The sequence below is a fragment of the Penicillium citrinum genome (genome assembly GCF_028827155.1).
Source record: "Penicillium citrinum strain IBT 23319 chromosome Unknown utg000010l:1.0-1229701.0:1.0-1230130.0, whole genome shotgun sequence".
In the NCBI taxonomy this organism is placed as follows: Eukaryota; Fungi; Ascomycota; class Eurotiomycetes; order Eurotiales; family Aspergillaceae; genus Penicillium; species Penicillium citrinum.
Window position 1 is genome coordinate 614529 of NW_026622695.1, and position 17842 is coordinate 632370.

Below are 17842 nucleotides of genomic sequence, written 5' to 3' on the forward strand. Positions count from 1 at the left end.
ACACGCCTCGGGTGGGAAGCTGGTCAAGGTAGCTCAAGTCACGCAACACTCAGAGTAGGACGCAAAGACAATCAAGAATGACATTGCTGTCCTCAAGTTGGCCTCAAGTCTGGACTTTGGGGCTACAATCTCAGCTGTAGAACTTCCATCATCAGTCGACGATATGCCACCGGTGGAGACCAAATGCTCCGTCACTGGCTGGGGAAGTATGTCCCACAGAGACGGTTCAATTCCTGCGAACCTCCTAGTCGCGTACGTCAATATTATTGGCCACGACAAATGTGTGAAGGATTACGCAGATCGCCATGAAGTTGATGATTCTATGATCTGCGCTGGCATCAAAGCTAGAGAAAAGGATGCTTGTCAGGGAGACAGCGGTGGTCCACTTGTTGATGCTAGCTCTAAGAAGCAGGTTGGAGTTGTTTCGTGGGGATTTGGATGTGGAAGAATTTGACCAAAATGGTGTCTATGCTAGCACTGCGGCTTACCTTGATTGGATTCAGGAGGCGGTTCAAGCAGTCTAGGTGCATTGGAAAAGACAATATACTATATGTTTGCTGTCGGTCCCTCAAAGGATTCTGAGATGACTTCCCGCAAGTTTAACATCAACATCTCTGCCCAGCATATTGCTTTGAGTCTATGGAGCGGACACTGTCGGCTGCATCATTCACATCCTCCAAATATAAATCTCTATTTAGAGGTTTATAAGTTGCCTAGGTAGGCAGACTACTTCCAAGTAAGAAACAAGTTGCTTCTTCATCTAGTTTATGAAGAATTTCAGCTCACTAGATTTCTAAAAATGAACTGATGAAATCTCGCGACGGGTTTGGCATGACTCTTAACCATATATGGCTATGCAAGAAGTAAAATTAAATCAATGATAAATCCGGGTATCAAAACATCAACATTTCAACCTTCTCAGCCGAGAACCGACGTGGCTTGTCGCTACCCCCACAAACACGCAGCCACGCCAACGTGCAGACAACAGACATGCCACGGAAGAAAACAATCAATCCGAATCGGTGGCTGAATCCTCCTCACCCGAAGACTCCGAATCACCCTGCGTAGCAGGCGCAGAACGCCTCGACCTTCTCGGCCCCTCACTCGACCTCGACCTCCCACCCGCTTCCGGTTCCTCTCCACGTCCACTCGTCCCAGTTCTAGCCTCCTCATCATCATCATCCACTTGTCCAGGACGTTCTCGAATTCCCAAACTCCGCCTCAATCGACCCTCAAAGATCTCCCTCTCATCCTGTTCGGCCTGACTCATTTCCCCGCCCTCGATATTCATCTCCCCATTTCCATTCCCGCCCCCATTTCCTTGTCCGTAGACTTCCCTGACAAGCCCAGCCACCCCCTTCATCCCCACCTCGATCTTACCCCGCGGCCCGATAAGAAACTCAATCTGTTCCTCGCCGCCATCCAATTCTCTTGTTCGAATAAGGTATCCGTCCTTAATCATGCGCTGGAGTAATTTGTCCGTGCGATCAATCGGGGTATGTTGTTCTGCGTTCATGCGAGCTAGGTAGCGGTCCAATTTTGGCTCTGCAAGTGAACCACCATTCAGTGCTATCAGGGCAATTATGAAACTATAGAGACCTGTGTAGGTACTTTCTGTATTTGTGGATGGTGCTTTTGTTGGGGGGGAGGATGGTGGGGGTTTGGTAGGTTGGTGGTAATGTAGTCGTTAAGATCCAGGATTTATTTCCTGAAGATGGTTTTTCAACTTTTTGGGCAGCTGTTCTCGAAAGAAACCCCATTAGCTTCAGTCTTTATCCCATTGACGATATCCATCGCCATTTTAAAGCTAGAGGAATGTTACGGGAAGAACTCACCCCGCCGTTGAGAAATAGTTGTCTTTTCTCGCGCCGGTAGTTCCGACATCTCCATTCCAAATCGAGTCTTCAGTTCTCTCTGCGCTTGTTCAAAAACAATCTTGAACTGCCGCGTGCCCTGCTCACCAAACACTTTCGTGCTGATATCGGTGCGGCGAATCGGAAGACGCGAGTACTCGCTCGCGAGGGCAAGACGAACCAATTTCTTGACCATTGCGTCAAGACTAGAAGGTGCGCTGTCCCCTCCATCTTCGTCCTCGTCGCCGGCTCCTACCGAGGAGTCTTCACTGCGCGCACTTTGGCGACGGTTTGATCTTGCGGGCATTGCGTCGTCTGAGTCGGCGGGTTCGGCCTGTTCGGTCAGTGGGAGTTATTCTTGAGGATTTCGCTTTTGTTTTCCCTGACTTACCGCTTGTCGCTTGCGAACTAAAGGCATTTTGTTCGTGGTATTGTTGTGGTTTGCAATGGAGAGAACGCGACGCGTCGATCAAACAGATTATACCGCATTGGGCGGGATGGTCCGTGCACGTTCTTATCTCGGGGCAGTCCAGCATTGATGGGATGGAAGGTGTAGAGTACTTAAGGAGTTTGATATTAAAACATTTTCGAGAAGGCTGTGTTCATTCTAAATATTGATTGAATCGATCGGAGGGGAAGTAGCTATTTGGTTGTCGGTAAAAAAAATCCATAATCATACTAAGGACCTTGCAAAACGAACAATATATCCTGGCAGCTCAGAGTACTACCCCCCCAGACACAGTATTGAATCACACCACTTTCAAGCAAATTCAATTTGAACCAAAAAAAAAACTCGAATTTCGAATACGCGAGTGAGGTATTATTTTTCTCTAGGAAAAAAACATAACAAGGAACAGGCGCTCAAGAAAAGAAAATACAAATCTAATCAGTGATTGTTGGTCTGGTTGGTCTTCTCATTCACAACCTCCTTAACCTCTTCCTTAGCAGTCTGAAACCAAGTGCTCACCCAAGCCAAAGATTCCTGCGAGAGCATCAAGCTAGTGGTAATAACAGCTTTTCCAGAAGCAACAAGACCATCTCCACCGCACTTCTTATATTCCGATCCATAGGTGTCGACGAGATGGTGCTTGACATCGCCTGCGACGCGCACCGGGTAGCCAGCAGTGTTGTAGATAGTACCGCGGATCTTCTGAGTATCTTCACGGACGATGGGGAAGCGGGTATCGATCTCACTCAGACCCTTATCACCGAGGGTATCGGCACGGGCGAGGTAAGGAGCCACATAGCTGTATGGCGTCGAGAAGTAGGGCAGAACGGGCTTGGCAAGACGGGTGTATCCTTGATCAGCGAACTGGATGGACTTGGCGCCGTAAGGGTTGCCCTTGAAGAGAGCGATGGAGTCTGAGATGACGGGGTATGAGACGAGATGCTAGTTCAGTCAGATAAAACGGTCACATAAGATGTAAGAGAGGGTAGGAGTGGGAGTGGAAGCTACATACATCTAGGAATTGAGAATGGACCTTCTCGCCATTAACGATCGGTTCGCCCATCTTGTCTGAATCGGCGTGGGGCATGAAGACCAGGTATGACAGAATCAAGTATATATATATAAAAAAAGAAGGATCGATTAGAGTAGAAGAGGACAGAGAAAAGTAAAGGAAAAGATATGAATGGAAAATATCAAATCAAATAAAAAAAAATGTCGAGTCGAGCTGGAGTGGGCTGTATATAGATTTTCACATGTGATTGCGCCCACATTATGCAATTGGCCTCCCAAGGCCCCAGCGCAATCGCATCATCTGTGCGCAGGGAATCGTATTCCCCGGCTGGTTTTGCCTCTGAGAAAGTACTGCATAATTCAGTGCTTCCTTTTCTATCTCGTTTTTTTTTTTTTATTTTTTTTTTGTATCTTTTTGCCTGGATCAGACCTCTTTGCTGCAGCTTGCCCTGACGCCATACAAAATTGACTTCCCGATACGATGATTACTATTAGTATGTATGTACAAGATACTCATTGAATCAAATTGAAATTCTTAAAATGAAGGACAATTGTCTCTCAAGATCAGGGAATTGAACCATTGCATCAGCCTGCAACATCCCATCCCATCCCATCCTACCCATCAAATGCATTTTTGATAAGACAGCTCTTTTTCACATGTGATTGCGGGTCTTCCAACGTCGTCGCATTTTGGCTCCACCAAGTAGCCTCACTCTGATCGACTCTACAAATCACTCCCAAATCTCATGAAATCACCAGTGATGAGATATGTAAAACATCAATCAATGGAAAGAAAGGAATGAACTAATTACTCGTTATCATACCAGTTAAACTCCATCATTCCCCCGCCATGAAACCTTGTTCTACTTACCAAAAAAAAACCCCACCTCCAAAAATTCCGGCTTGGGGCGAGAACATCATCGACAATCCCTCTTATCAGCCAAGAACCCGGCATGCCTAGAGCCGACATGCCTTAATTTCATGACTGGCCTTTGGTTGTAACACCTGCAGCCCGGAGTCGACTTGCTCATGATTTCACTTCTACCAGGGAGAAAATAAATCTCCTCCAGTCTCCTGTTCTCCTGTCTCCTGCACCTTGTATCCACTCCATCTTGGCCTGAGCGTCACCCTAAGACCTAACAAAGCCTCATGTATGGACTACTCAATCATTCTTCTCCCCATCCTATCCCGTTCTCGTAGCCCCTCTTCTGCTCAGCGCTAACAACAACCCAGAATCCAATGTCCAAAGTCCAGAAAACGGGAAGACTACGGACGTGATACCCTCTAGCCCCTCTCAAGAATGCAAATCCAAATCCAAATGCAAAATATAATGGGGGCCATCGGTGTAGAACCCGGTTGAAATGCATTGTACGTATGCGGCTTTACTTTTTACACCACCGGCACAAAGTTCTGGCCGGATTCGCGATCGGCCCTCACTTACCACCCCTCTACTCCGTACTCTTCCCCGTCCCTTTCTGCGCGCGTCTCCGCGGCGTGCAACTGGTACAGGGAATGATTCGTCTGAATCATCCGATTCTCGGCGATTGGATCATTCGACTATGCACTCCGTAGCTACATCTTACTACGGAAGTGAACCGTTGATTTTGACCGTTTCTACTGTATTAAGGATTAAATTACCCACGCGCGGTCTCTGCGGTTGGTCAATGGGATCATTGCGGGCTTACCTTGGTTTGTGGAATGGTGTTACTTATACCAGTGTACTCGATAGTGATTGTAGGAGGTGGATGCGTATTGGTGCTACACTCTGCTCCCACCCCCCCCCCCTATCCTGAGCATAATTCTAGAACTAGGATGAGGAATTACTACTTTAGGTATGTAGAACTGAGACAGGTTAGTCTTGTGTGTTGTGCACGATGCATGTGCTTTCTGTGGGTTTGCTGGGTGTTTCGGAGAATATGTCTGACTTCAGTACTATGTATATGTATATAGAAAAATTAGTGGGATAGCTTGAGCTTGGGCTCATTCATTTGAATTAACTCTTCGGGGGGTTCAGTGTTTGATTTGCAAAGTTGTTTCTAATCGACAGAATGGCAACATCTTGGTCGATCTTGTGGCAATCTCGTTGGTTTGAATTAGAAGTGTAGATCGAATCCGTGCGGGACGAAGTTGATTCCTGGCCCGAACGCACTCCTTACCGTGCTGTACTACTGTATAGTAGGGAAATAGCCATGCCGAGCCGAAAACGAAGTGGACGTACTTTTTTCTTTTTACCTTTTTGGGACTTTTCTCGTACGTAAATATTCCCCGGCTTCCGAGCTACACTGGTTCTGTTCTGTTCTTTCGATCTTATTTGTGATGGGACTCATCGAACCCTGTTCCCGATAATCGTTTCTAGATGGAGTTTGGTGTGGCAAGTTGCGCCACTTTGCATGTAGGACGAAAAATTTGTGAACCAGCCAGCGAGAAAGAAGAATCCTGTTTGTTGTGAAGTATATGTGTACAAACATACACAAACTGAATAGCTACCTGCTTCTTTCAGTATCGAGATAAAGATCTTATTGTCTGGAATATTAGATATTCAATTTCATTGGAGTGGATGTTGTGTTTTGGTGGCGCATCCTGCGGATTACCTACTGTAGTTTAGATGCTATCTCGGCTACGCTTGTACAGTATACAATTTACAATCCCTGTCAACAAACAACCGCGGAAGCTCATGAGGTTCCAACCTGTGCATATACAACATGAAAGTGTTTCACATGCGATGGAATTCTGGAAGTTTGATCGGAGCTTGGTTGAGTTCCGTGGACTCGATGTAGTCAAGATAAGATTCGATCACATGGGCTTTCAAAAGCCACAGGTCTTGCCTACGTTTACTCTAGATCGACATGATAGACATGTGACCTTCAAAGTGTTGCAGTATGCCGAGTTAGCATATCTAGTATACCAGCACCCGAAAGATACGCGACGACTGTAGGGCAAACACCCTCTAGCATTGGCTTAGGGAATCAATCCTAGCAAGGATTCAAAAAGATGTGGGCAGGGTGTAGACAAAAAGACAAGGATGCCGGGAAAAAAAAACGTGACGTCGTCAAGCGCATAGAACGGGGATCGAAAAGGTGTGCTGGCAAAAAGCTGCAGATGAATGCAAGAATTCGTAAGAGGAGACATTTGAAAAAAGAATAATTGTTCATATTTTCCATTTCATTCAGGCAGGCGCCAATTTTGTAGGGCGCCCCCTTCGCTCAAAACTGGAGTTCACCGATACATTCCCGATTCTGTTTCCAGCTATGGTATATGCCTTCCTATCCCAAATCAGGGACCGAATGTGCTCGATGCTTTTTTCCCCCTCGCCTTCACCTGAACCGCGTTCAAAACGACAAACGCCCGATTAAAACCGTTTAGAAGCCTAAAAAATTATCAGTAATGTAATTGAGAGAGGTGTAGTAGCGGGTTCACGCACGCAGAGGAGTGAAGAACCAGCGGTTCTTTCCGGAAGTGTAGCGGTCCTCCAGAGCCTTCTTGATGGTCTTCTTGGCGTCCTCGCGCTGGGAGACCTCCTTGAAGGTGTCCTGGGAAACAACACCCTTAAGACCCTCAAGCTCCAGAGTGTAACGGGTGGGCATCAGGTGGTTGTAGTTGACGACCTTGATGAAGGGCTTGATGCGGGAGCGGCGGTCGACAAGCTTCTTACCCATGCGGCGGGTGACCTTCAGGGGGGTAACGCTCGATACCGGCGACAATGGCGTAAGGGAAGGGGTGGGCCTTGGAGCCAGTGTCCTGAGGCTGGACAATGACGACCTATAGTCGGAAAAAAAAAGCGCTGGTCAGCACTTTGAATTCAATCTCGAATTTTATGTTTCATGATTCCCCGGTCAAATTCTGGCAAATGTCGATTTGAAAAGAAAAGCCCAGTAGTATTCTCCCGTCGCTTGATTCGATTCTTCATTGCATTTCCATTTTGCTCCTTCAAATTGTGCGTGGATCGGTTTGGGGATGGTGGTTGTCGTACCTTCTTACCGGCGTAACGGCCACGGGTGATGATGGCCACACGGCCGACTTTCATGACTATCGCGACATTCTTGTCAGTATGGAATCGTAGAGATGTAGCGAAGACGGTGAATACGCACACTTCATTGTGAAGGTCCCGGTTGGCGGCGAGGTTGGCGGGTGTTGTCGAGTGCGGAAAAGTGTTCGATTTCGGGCAGTCAGTGGGAGAGGGTGAGTTCTTAGGGTTTGATTTGTGTGCGCCGCATTGATTGGTTGACTTACCGACTGTGGCACTAGTCTCATTTAGGCGGGTTACTCCATTGGGGGTGGTCGGGGATAATAGATACTCCGGGGAAAGAGTCTAGATTATTGCCTTTGTGCCTTAGTGCCTGACTTAGTGCCTGATTGCCTTACTACCCAAGGCGGTAAAATAGTGACGGCATTGTTTACATGGCGACGGTCGTAGTTGCCCCGGTTGCTATGGACTCTGCTGATGTGGTGGCCGCGTAGTGGTCCTCCTCCTCCACTCTCCTCCACCTGTTTACTTTCTTATCAAGTTGATCTCCCGGTGATTGATGCTTCTCACCGTCTTTTGAAATCTTTCGCAACTGCGCATCCTGTGTTTTCTAGCGAATTTCTTCTGAAATTGTTATGCCTTTGACGACCTTGTTTTGAATCGCATTCTTCGAACTACATTCTCCCTTTCTTTTTGATACCTTCCTGTCAATACCTCACTGAGACACCTTGACAATATCTCAGCAACGACAAATAAGAAACCATGCCGTCCCAAGAAAGGGACAACTCTTCCCGTGATCGGGAGCTGGTTCGGCATCAAGGTCATAACTCGGAATCTGGTCGCCTTTCCGTTCCAATGTATGTTTACTTACCTCTTTCTTTTTCTATCTGATACCGAGGGAGGCCCATTATGAGCGACTGGAAGAAGATGCTAAAGCGCCGTTCGCGCAGGTGGGATAGTTCTGATCCTGAGCGTGCTCCTCCGCCGCTACCATTGAACCCTCGCTCTATGAGCCCTGCGACGAAATCAAATGTGTCTCCCAATATCCAGGGTCTGGCCGCAAAATTCACCGATAAGCCAAGCGAGAATGCCCTGAGCTCCTATACAACAAACCCAATGCCCAACAAATCTTCTTCGCCAGAGCGACAGCTTGTGAAAGGCCATTATCACAAGCGCATGCAGTCGTTACCACCCGCAGACACCAAGGGTGATGCTCGCTCAGAATTCATGAATTATCTTGAGAGTCGATCACCAGAACGTCCTCTTCGAGCCACAATTGTCGATTCCTCAAGCAAACAGCAAGACTCACCACCGAAGTCTGCTGGCTCTCCCCCGCCTCGAGAACGGGAACTCCCTAGCTACATCTCAAACCGATACCTGTCCAAGCCCATCTTGGGAGAAAATACACCTACCTCCGCCACTATGTTAGCACTTCAAAATATGCAGTTACCAGCCGAAAATGACCCACCTTCGCCCTCCAAGACACCCAAGATGATTACTGCATCTGCCGAACCACCCCAACCTCAAACACATGCCGATGGCCCTACGATGGGCTCGCTGGAAACGCAAATCCAGAGCCTGACAGAGATTGCCAGCAGCTTACAACGCGAGATGTCGAATCTGAGCCGACGAAGCAAGGATAACGCCACCGACCTTGTAAGCCTGAAGGCTGCGACAAATGCCCGAGACGAGGATATAAGGAAGAGCTTGAAGGAGCTTTCCTCGAGTCTTACATCAAAGTTGTTGGATAATGATGGCCTAAGGTCTGATCTCAAAGCTTTTTTGAAGCCTCGTGAAGGCATTAACCCGAGTGAACCGGATAGTTCTCCCAATTCGAAGAGAAGCTACTCTGTACCACGTATGCCTAGCCCCAATCCGTTCAGTGGCTACGATCGAGAGTTCTGCGGCTCCCCTGCACCAATTTCCGACGGTTCTGCCAGTATTGCTTTGCTCGAAAAAGTGTTGCGGGAAATGGCTACCAAGGAAGGTGAGGAAAGACTTTTGGAGCTCGTAGATGAAATTAAGACAAGACCTGCCTCGTCAGCTTCTGACAAGGATGCTGACAAGAAGATCACCAATATGCTGGAAGAAATTCTTAACATTGTCAAGGAGGATCCTTCTAGCCGGGCACTCGTACGCTCCATGCAAGCTATGAATAGCACCTCACCCAATAACGAGGGTACTCGATCCCTGTCAGCTGGCTCAATAGACCCCAGCGCTACTGTCCGGGCTTTAAATGTCTCCAAATCCGACGCTGTAGACTCACCATCCGCCGAGGAGGATATGATGGCCATTCTTCGGAGTGTCAAAAATAGCGTTATCGAGGGAGGTGGCATGACAAATGGTGTCAAGAGCTTGGTCCGCGAATTGCGCGGCGAAGTACTCGGCATGGGACGCGACCTTGCTAGGAAACTCGAGACAATTGAGTCGAGCCGTGCTATTGCTGACAATGAGGGGAAGTCTCAGCCTCCAAATGCCGAACAGATCTCTGCCATCGTCAACGAGAGTTTGCGGTCCCTCGAAGAGCAGCTGGCTGCTACTATCGAAGAGAGTCGCCAACAATCTTCAGCCATATCCGACTTCCAATCAACCATGAGCTTAGCATCCATCTACTCAGTTGTCAAGAAGGCCCTCGACGAATTGGAGCTCCCTCAGCCCCAGGCTGAGCCACACGGGCCTGTAATGGAGAAGGAGGATATCCTTGAAACCGTTCGTGAAGCCTGGGAGACCTACAAGCCAGAGATCGAACTACAGAACTTCGGCCTCGAGCGTGATGAAATTTTAGACTGTCTTTCGGAAGGTCTCAAGGATTATCGTCCACAGCATGAGCAATCTATCACCTATGACCAGGTTCTCGATGCTGTCCAGACTGGCATGCAGAACTTCAGCCCGCCACCGATTGAGCACCCTCCTTCTATCACGCGTGACGAAATCATCCTGACAATCCGCGAATGCCTCGAGAAGCCCGAGCCCGTGTCTCGCGGCCTGGACGAAGACCATGTCAATCACCTCAACTCGATTAAAGATGAGATTCTGGGCGCCGTCGCCCACCATGCCGCTGAGAAGCCGGCTTCACGAGGTTTTGATGAGGAACATTTCAACCAGTTCCATGCAATCAAGGACGAGATACTTCACGCTGTTGCGATGCATGCTGCGGAGAGACCCGATTCCCGAGGCCTGGACGAGGAACACATTAATCTGTTCCACTCCATTAAAGACGAGATCCTCAGCGCCGTTGCCATGCAAGCTGTCGAGAAGCCTGCTGCACGAGGTCTCGATGAGGAGCATCTCACCCATCTCAACAACATTCGAGACGAGATCTTGCACGCTCTGTCGCAGCACGCCGCGGAGAAATCCACAAGATCTGTCAATGATGAGCATATGGAACACCTTGACTCACTACGTGATGAAATCTTGAATGCCGTCACCGGATCCATGGCGACTCAAAGTATGATCAGTAAGGAGTCATTTGATTCAGGACTTGGACGAGATGAAATTGTGAGCGCAGTGTCCGATGGCCTGGAGGCACACTTCACAGCCGCCAAGGATATGGAGGAGCCACGCATCTCTAGGGGAGATGTGATTAATGCCGTTAATGAAGCATTCGACTCCCAACAGGCTGCCCTCAGCACTGCAGTCCAACAACCCAGCATCTCTCGCGAGGATATCATAAGTGCGGTCACAGACGGCATTGAAATCTCACGTAAAGATCAAGATTCGGCTTTCGCAAACATTCAGCCTTCTGTATCCCGCGAGGAAATCCTGGAAGCCATTGCTGAGGGTCTACAGAACTCAACAAAAGATCAAGACTCTGCTGTTGCTAATATCCAACCCTCCGTTTCACGGGAAGAAATCTTGGAGACCATTGCCGAGGGACTAAACAGCTCGAGCAAAGATCAGGATTCCGCTTTGGCTAATATCCAATCTTCTCTGACCCGTGAAGAGATCCTGGAGGCCATTGCTGAAGGCCTGCACAACGCAAGCGAGGCCGATAAATCTGCACTCAGTACGAACGTCGGTCCTCAAATCACCCGTGAAGATGTCTTCCAAGCTGTGGTGGAAGGCATGGAGAACGCCAATACCATGACCAGGGAGATTGAATTGAACAAGGACGACCTCATGGAGGCAATCACTGCAGGCCTTCATGAAGTCAACTCTTCTGCAAACGCGAATGCCGGTGAACAGGTTATGGACCGACTGCAAGATGTCGTGGATGGCATGAAAGAAGAGTTCAAACAATATTCTGCCGCCAACGGAAGGGACACTGAACAAGTGTTAGATGCCATCAAGGATGGTCTCGCTGTTGTGCGAACCGAAATCGAAGCCCATGTCGGCGGAGCCCACGACGAAGCCAACAAGCATGAGATCATCGACACTGTGAAGGAGGGCTTTCGACTTCTTCAGGCTGACTTGGAAAAGACGATTACCGAGACGTCCATGTCGAATGAATCGCGTGGTAATCCCGATACACCAGAGTTACTGGACGCCATGGAAAAGGAGTTCGAGCATCTTCGTGGTACGATTGTGAACATGGTTGTTCGCGATGGCACCGCTGGCGATAAAGACGAAATCCTCGACGCCATTCGAGACCTTTCAGAACATCAGAAGTCAAATGTTGGCACCGATCAAATTACAAACAGCATTCGTCAGGAGTTTGAGGACCTTCGCGAGCGTATGGACTCCAGCCTTGTTCGAGCAGAGCCCACGTCCGACAAAGAAGAAATTATTACCGCCGTCCGTGAGCACCTTGAAAGCATTCGCGAAGAGACTTTCAACCGAAAGGACGGAGGTGAAAGCATGATGTCTGCCACGAGTGAGCTCCTTGATGCATTCAATGACGGCATCGACACCATCAAGGATGACCTCAAGAAACTCATGGAGAAGCCTGCTGAGTTCGACACTACTGAAGTCCTCGACACCATCAAAGATGGTCTAGCTGATCTGAAGGTTGACATTGACTCTCTTCGTCAATCCCAGAAGGACAGTGATGAAGCAAGCACTTCTCGCGGTGGCGAGCTGATGCTTGCTGATCAACCAAACCTTGGGTCTGATATCGAAGGGCTGAAGACTCTCATTACCCAGCTCCAGGACAAGGTCGAGGCTATCGACTCAGCACCACGTGCAGCGGAACCAGAGCCTGTTACGGATTCGGCCAAGAAGGAGCATATCGACGAGGTTCTAGTTGCTCTCCAGGAGGTTCAAGTCGTTATTGCCGAGATGAGCGCCGCTCGCGATGCTCAGGAGGGTCAAGTCCGCAAGGAAGATATCGAAGGCATTGAGAATCTTATTATGAGCACCAAGTCTCAGATTGAGGAGCTTGCCATTCCCTCGCCTGATCAGGTCGCCACCTCTGAACATATTGGCACCCTCGAAACCATGATACGGGAGGCCAAGGATACTATCAACGAGCTTTCGTCTCGCATGGAGGCCGAAGCACCCACAAAATCTGATATGGGAACTCTGGAGGGCCTGATCAAGGATGTCTGGATTGCCTTGGATGAGCTCAAGGGCAAGACTAAAGAGGGTGAAGAAGGCGAAGGCGAAGGTGAAAAGGATGGCGAATCTGACAAGCTCCTCAAGTCGGATCTGCAGACTGTTGAGGCGATGGTATTCGAGGTCAAGTCTCAGATTGATGAGCTCAAGATCCCGGATCCCGAGTCCCTTCCCACAAAGGAGGAGCTTCAAGTATTGCAGTCTCAGGTCACCGAATTCCAAGAGAAGATGGAGGCAAACAACGACTTGACTGCCCAAGGCTTCGATGCTCGCAAGATTGAACATGCTGGTCTGGCTGAGAAAATCGAGGAGGCTAAACTTGTTGTTGGTGAGCTTGGAGACGAGCTCAAGAGCAAGCTTGATGGTAGCAGCGAAGGCTTAACTGAGCTCAAGCAGCTTCTCGAGGGCCTTGCAATTTCCGCCGAGAACTTCAGCACTGTCGACAGCATCAAGGAACTCACTGATCTCATCAACCGTGAGTTCGAGCGTGCCCACGGCGAGGAGAACGCCAGCAAATTGGAAAAAGAGGAGCGAGATGCTGCTGCTTTGGTCAAACACGACGAAACTCGGGCTGCCATTGTAGTGGAACTTGGTGCTAAGATCGATGAAAAGGTTGGAGAGATTATTGCGAAATACCAAGACGCGCACGACTCAATCCATTCCAAGTTCTCCGAAACCGAGGAGCGCGACCTGGCTCATGCTGAGGCTGTCACCAGCACCAAGTCCCTCGCAGAGGACATCAGGCTTGTTATTGGTGCAATGGGAGACAATGTCAACCAGACTTGTGAACGTATCGGTGAAGACACCAAGGCTCTCTTTGGCAAGGTTGACGAGTCTTACAGCCGCATGGAAGAGATGCACAATGAAGTCAAGTCTCACCAAGAGCAATCTCGCAGCGACAATGACAGAGCTGTCGCTGCTACTGAGCGTGTCGAGAGCAAGCTTCTTGAGTTCAGCCCGCAGATTCTCGAGACCGTTCAGCAAATCTTGACGGTCGTTAGCCAGCACTACGATCATTCTCAGAAGTCCGCTGATGACTTCAGGACAGAGCTATCTGCCTTGCCGAGTAACATCCCAAGCATGCTTCCTGCCTTGCCTCCACCCGAATCCAGCCGTGACTTAGAGGATGACCCGGTCCATGGCAAGCTGGACAACATCCTTGAGCTCGCCAAAGACACCAAAATTCATGATGTCCTCGGCACTCTCCTCGAGCATACAAAGAATGACCAGCTGCACGAAAAGCTTGACCGAGCCTTGGACCAGAGTGCAGGCCCCAAAGATGACATTTATGCTAAGCTGGACCAGCTTCTCGATCATGCTGCCAACGATAATGGCTCTCTCCATGAGAAGCTGGACGCTTTGCTCAATCGACCAGAACCAACTGTCAATGAAGATCACTCTGTGACTCAAATGATGAAGTTGGACGAAATGCATAAGGATATCATGGAGAACACTCGCAAGATGAACGAGATGTTCGCCGCACAGTCTGCCCTAGTCGCAGCAGACACCGAGCGAAAGCGACAGGAGGCCGAGGATGCTGCAATTGCCCTTGAGCGCAGAGTAGCTCAACGGGAACAGGTCGAGGCAGAGATTGTCGGTTTGCAAGAAGAGAAGGACTCATTGCTCAAGATGATCCAATCCTTGCAGGCCGAGAAGGAAGACCTTGCTAAGCAGAACAAGAAGCTTGGAAAGGAGGTATCAGGTCTCGAGACTGCTCTTGAGATTCGTCATGAGGAGATGCAGCAAATGGAAGATCGTGCAGATGGCTTGGAGAAGCGCATTCTGGAGGGTGTTCTAGACCATGCGCGCACAGTGCTGCTCAGTCGCTCCACCGGCAGTCAAGCTATGAACCTCAAGCGCAACCGAAGTGTTCGGAGCTCTCGCACCGGCGCACGGAGCCCTAGCATGACTAGTGTCGCCAGTACTGCTCGAGAGTCAAAGGATGCCCGTAGCCTACTCGGTAACGGTATCGGAATGGCCCTGAAGCGCGGAATGCCTAACAACCTTAATGCCGGGGCCTCTCCTGTCCAGCCAAACATTGGCAAGGAGCGTCGCATCCTCAGCTTGAGTCATGTTACTGGTAACCGGGGTGCAGACCGACAGGCTAGTGGCAATGGTGGTCTCGCAAACCTCAAGCGCAGCCACTCTGTCAAGTCCAACTTTTCACTACGCAAATCATCCTGGGCTGGACGACTTTCAATCGCCGACAAGGAGAATGAGACCTTCCGAGAAGAGGATGAAGCTGGTAGTGAGCCCGACAGTAACGCTGGGACCGAACGTCGGACCAGCTATGCAGGCACGGAACGCAAGTCCAGCTATGCCGGGACCGTCACTGATAGTGTAGTGACTGGCGTCACAGAAAGCGTGGCCTCAACTGATCGACGTACCAGTGGCATGAGCGATACAACAGAAGGTTATGTTGACGATGCAGAAAACTCCGTCATTGGTCCCCATGATGTTGACGAGGAATCACACTATGAAGAGCATGATCAATCCGAGAGGGCGTCAGAATCTGGTGCAGAATCAGATGATGCTCAAACTGCTCGAGGTGACGATGACCACGACGAGGAGAAAGGAGGCGACGAGCTAGATGATGATGAGCTACAGAAGCTCGTGGATAGAGATATCACTGACACGGCTTCTGAAATGGAAGCGCAGGTGTTGAAGATGCTGGAGCCACCTACTGATAGTGGGCTCGGTACTGAGACTGCGCTTTCTACATGATTCCTTTTGTCCTCTATTTTATTGTACCTTTGTTTTTTTTTGACGCTTCGTGTTCCGACTTTTTGGCGTTTGGGTTTCCTCTCATTCCTTTTCATATACCACTTGTGTCTTGTTAATGATGTTCAACCCCTGTATGATTTCCCCATGTTTCTACTTAATGAACAAATTCTTTACCGTTTTCCACAATTCCATACTCTGTAGTCACTCAGTAAAAGTAATCAGCTGTACTCGATCAGCCTCCTTCATCACCTTTTATTTTTAGTAGATAGCATGACTCTACTCCTGTGATCGTGGTCACCTGCCTCGATAGGCAAGCAGTCAGGTGACGTCCCAACGAATGTCGCTGCCTCAGGCTGTGCCGAGGCCGCTTCTCCCCAGAGCTGCACTTGAACCCTTTTCTTTGCCTCTTCGCTCATGGAGCTTTCTTTACAGTGAAAAAGGAGGCCTACCAGTGCATTCGCCCAGATTCATGGTAGACTCGGGGTTATTCCATTTCTCCCTTGCATAGTTACCAACCACCCACCTCATCCCCGGTCCCTCAGAGCTCCCCGCATCTGGTGATAAGCTGGTCGACGACATCCCACGATGCTCGACCCTTTCGGGCCCCCTCCAGCGTGGCTGCGGGACTTTGTCGAGCCCTATGCCCTAAGCCTGAACAGCCCGACTCTCCCGGAACATATCCATGAAGTATTTTTCGCCTTCGCTTTTTACCAGTTTATTCACTCGTTCTTGTCGCCATGGTTGTCGCCGATCCTTTTTCCGAAACATTACCCTAAGCTAAATGCTCGTACGAGACTTAACTGGGATATCCATGTTGTTTCTCTTGTTCAGAGTGTTTTGATCAATGTTGCTGCGCTGTGGATTATGTTCGTTGATACTGAACGTGGACAAATGTCGACTGGAGAACGTGTCTTTGGCTATACCGGTGCTTGCGGTTTAATTCAGGCTTTGGCTGTTGGATATTTCATCTATGACCTGATTGTCAGCATTCTTCATGTGAACATGTTCGGCATCGGCCTATTATTCCACGCTGTCAGTGCTTTGTGGGTGTTCAGTCTGGGCTTTGTAAGTTGATACCCCATTCTCCAGTCTTTCTAAGTATATGGAGAAATTTAAGGATCTAATAATATTTTAATGATTTGCAGAGACCATTCGTCAATTACTACGCGCCTGTCTTCATTCTATACGAGCTTTCCAGCCCATTCCTCAATATCCACTGGTTCCTGGATAAGATTGAAATGACCGGTAGTCGCACTCAATGGTACAATGGCATGCTCCTTCTCTCAGTCTTCTTTTGCTGCCGTCTTGTTTGGGGAACATGGCAATCCATCATGGTTTATCTGGACATGTGGTCCGCATTACAACAGACATGGTCTGCCGCATCTTCCCCCCTTCAAACCCCAGTCTCCGTCAACGCAAATGTATTCCGACCTGACTCCGGCAACATGTGCATCGATGAATCTTGCGCCCGTGCCAACGCGGAAATCGCCCGTTTCAAGAACTTCACTGCTACCGGCGTACCGACCTGGCTCGTTGTAACATACGTTACTTCGAACCTGATCCTGAACTTCCTGAATTACTTCTGGTTCTCCAAGATGGTGGAAACTGTCCTCAAGCGTTTCCGTACACCTGCCTCTTCTACCGGTCCTGGCCAGAAGGAAAAGGACCAAGATGGTATTGTTAAGGAGAAGCTGCGGGAGAATATTCCACAGGACGTTATCCTCGAAGCGGCTGCCAAGCTAGAGGAACAGGAAGGTGGACGTGGAGAACTCGGCCTTACGCCGGAACAAATTTCATCGGCGATAGACGCTGGATTAGGCGAGGAACTACGTCGGCGCAGGGCTGAGTTAGTGGCTAAAGTTCCTCTACCCGGATCCTAAGATTATACACGCCTAGAATAGAGGACTTGACAACGTCCTTGCAGATTCGCTCCTGTTCGTCTCCTCGCTTTGCACATCCTCAATATGCGATATATCAACTTGGTTCAGCGGGACTGGAGACTTGAACTATACATCCTCGATTTTTTATCATGTTTCGTGGAGGTCCATAGCTCTTTGCATATGCTTTTGGGGTTTATGAGGGCTTGAGCTTTGTGTTTTTGCTACAATATACAACCGTACATATCTCATGTTTCTAGCGACTATCCTATTAAAGGTTTTAGATTGATAGTATCAGCGTAGCTGGCTTGTTTAATGCACATATCTGACGCTGATAGAACGCAATAAGAGAACAAGAAAACTACCCTAAGCACTGACTTCCATGGTTCAGTTAGCGGAGGGGTTAGATGCGTTACAACAGAACGAGGATCTGAAGTGATTGGTCTATAATCGGTCTCTTCTACGTGAGACT

General features: G+C 49.0%; 6 protein-coding genes across 6 annotated transcripts; 3 read left to right on the forward strand and 3 right to left on the reverse strand.

The window, feature by feature from the left end:
• Nucleotides 1-163: 163 nt before the first annotated feature.
• On the forward strand, nucleotides 164-454 carry N7469_011287 (uncharacterized protein; the record flags this gene model as incomplete). Its single annotated transcript, XM_056650192.1, has 1 exon — nucleotides 164-454. The coding sequence occupies one exon, from the start codon at nucleotides 164-166 to the stop codon at nucleotides 452-454; it is 291 nt and encodes a 96-aa protein (XP_056495256.1).
• Nucleotides 455-1009: 555 nt separating this feature from the next.
• Nucleotides 1010-2271, reverse strand: N7469_011288 (MAGE domain-containing protein; the record flags this gene model as incomplete). The annotated part of the gene is made up of 3 exons (XM_056650193.1): nucleotides 1010-1569; nucleotides 1836-2187; nucleotides 2245-2271. 3 exons carry the CDS (start codon nucleotides 2269-2271, stop codon nucleotides 1010-1012), a joined length of 939 nt encoding a protein of 312 aa, XP_056495257.1.
• Nucleotides 2272-2739: 468 nt separating this feature from the next.
• Nucleotides 2740-3402, reverse strand: N7469_011289 (putative pathogenesis associated protein Cap20; the record flags this gene model as incomplete). Its single annotated transcript, XM_056650194.1, has 2 exons — nucleotides 3314-3402; nucleotides 2740-3243 (listed from the first exon to the last, which is right to left on the reverse strand). The coding sequence occupies exons 1-2, from the start codon at nucleotides 3386-3388 to the stop codon at nucleotides 2740-2742; spliced, it is 579 nt and encodes a 192-aa protein (XP_056495258.1). The 5' UTR covers nucleotides 3389-3402.
• A 3269-nt stretch (nucleotides 3403-6671) lies between these two features.
• On the reverse strand, nucleotides 6672-6968 carry N7469_011290 (60S ribosomal protein eL27; the record flags this gene model as incomplete). Its single annotated transcript, XM_056650195.1, has 2 exons — nucleotides 6672-6679; nucleotides 6734-6968. The coding sequence occupies 2 exons, from the start codon at nucleotides 6966-6968 to the stop codon at nucleotides 6672-6674; spliced, it is 243 nt and encodes an 80-aa protein (XP_056495259.1).
• Nucleotides 6969-8038: 1070 nt separating this feature from the next.
• N7469_011291 (uncharacterized protein) lies at nucleotides 8039-15493 on the forward strand (the record flags this gene model as incomplete). Its single annotated transcript, XM_056650196.1, has 2 exons — nucleotides 8039-8133; nucleotides 8227-15493. 2 exons carry the CDS (start codon nucleotides 8039-8041, stop codon nucleotides 15491-15493), a joined length of 7362 nt encoding a protein of 2453 aa, XP_056495260.1.
• Nucleotides 15494-16078: 585 nt separating this feature from the next.
• On the forward strand, nucleotides 16079-17373 carry N7469_011292 (TLC domain-containing protein; the record flags this gene model as incomplete). Its single annotated transcript, XM_056650197.1, has 2 exons — nucleotides 16079-16558; nucleotides 16639-17373. The coding sequence occupies 2 exons, from the start codon at nucleotides 16079-16081 to the stop codon at nucleotides 17371-17373; spliced, it is 1215 nt and encodes a 404-aa protein (XP_056495261.1).
• Between the last annotated feature and the right edge of the window lie 469 nt (nucleotides 17374-17842).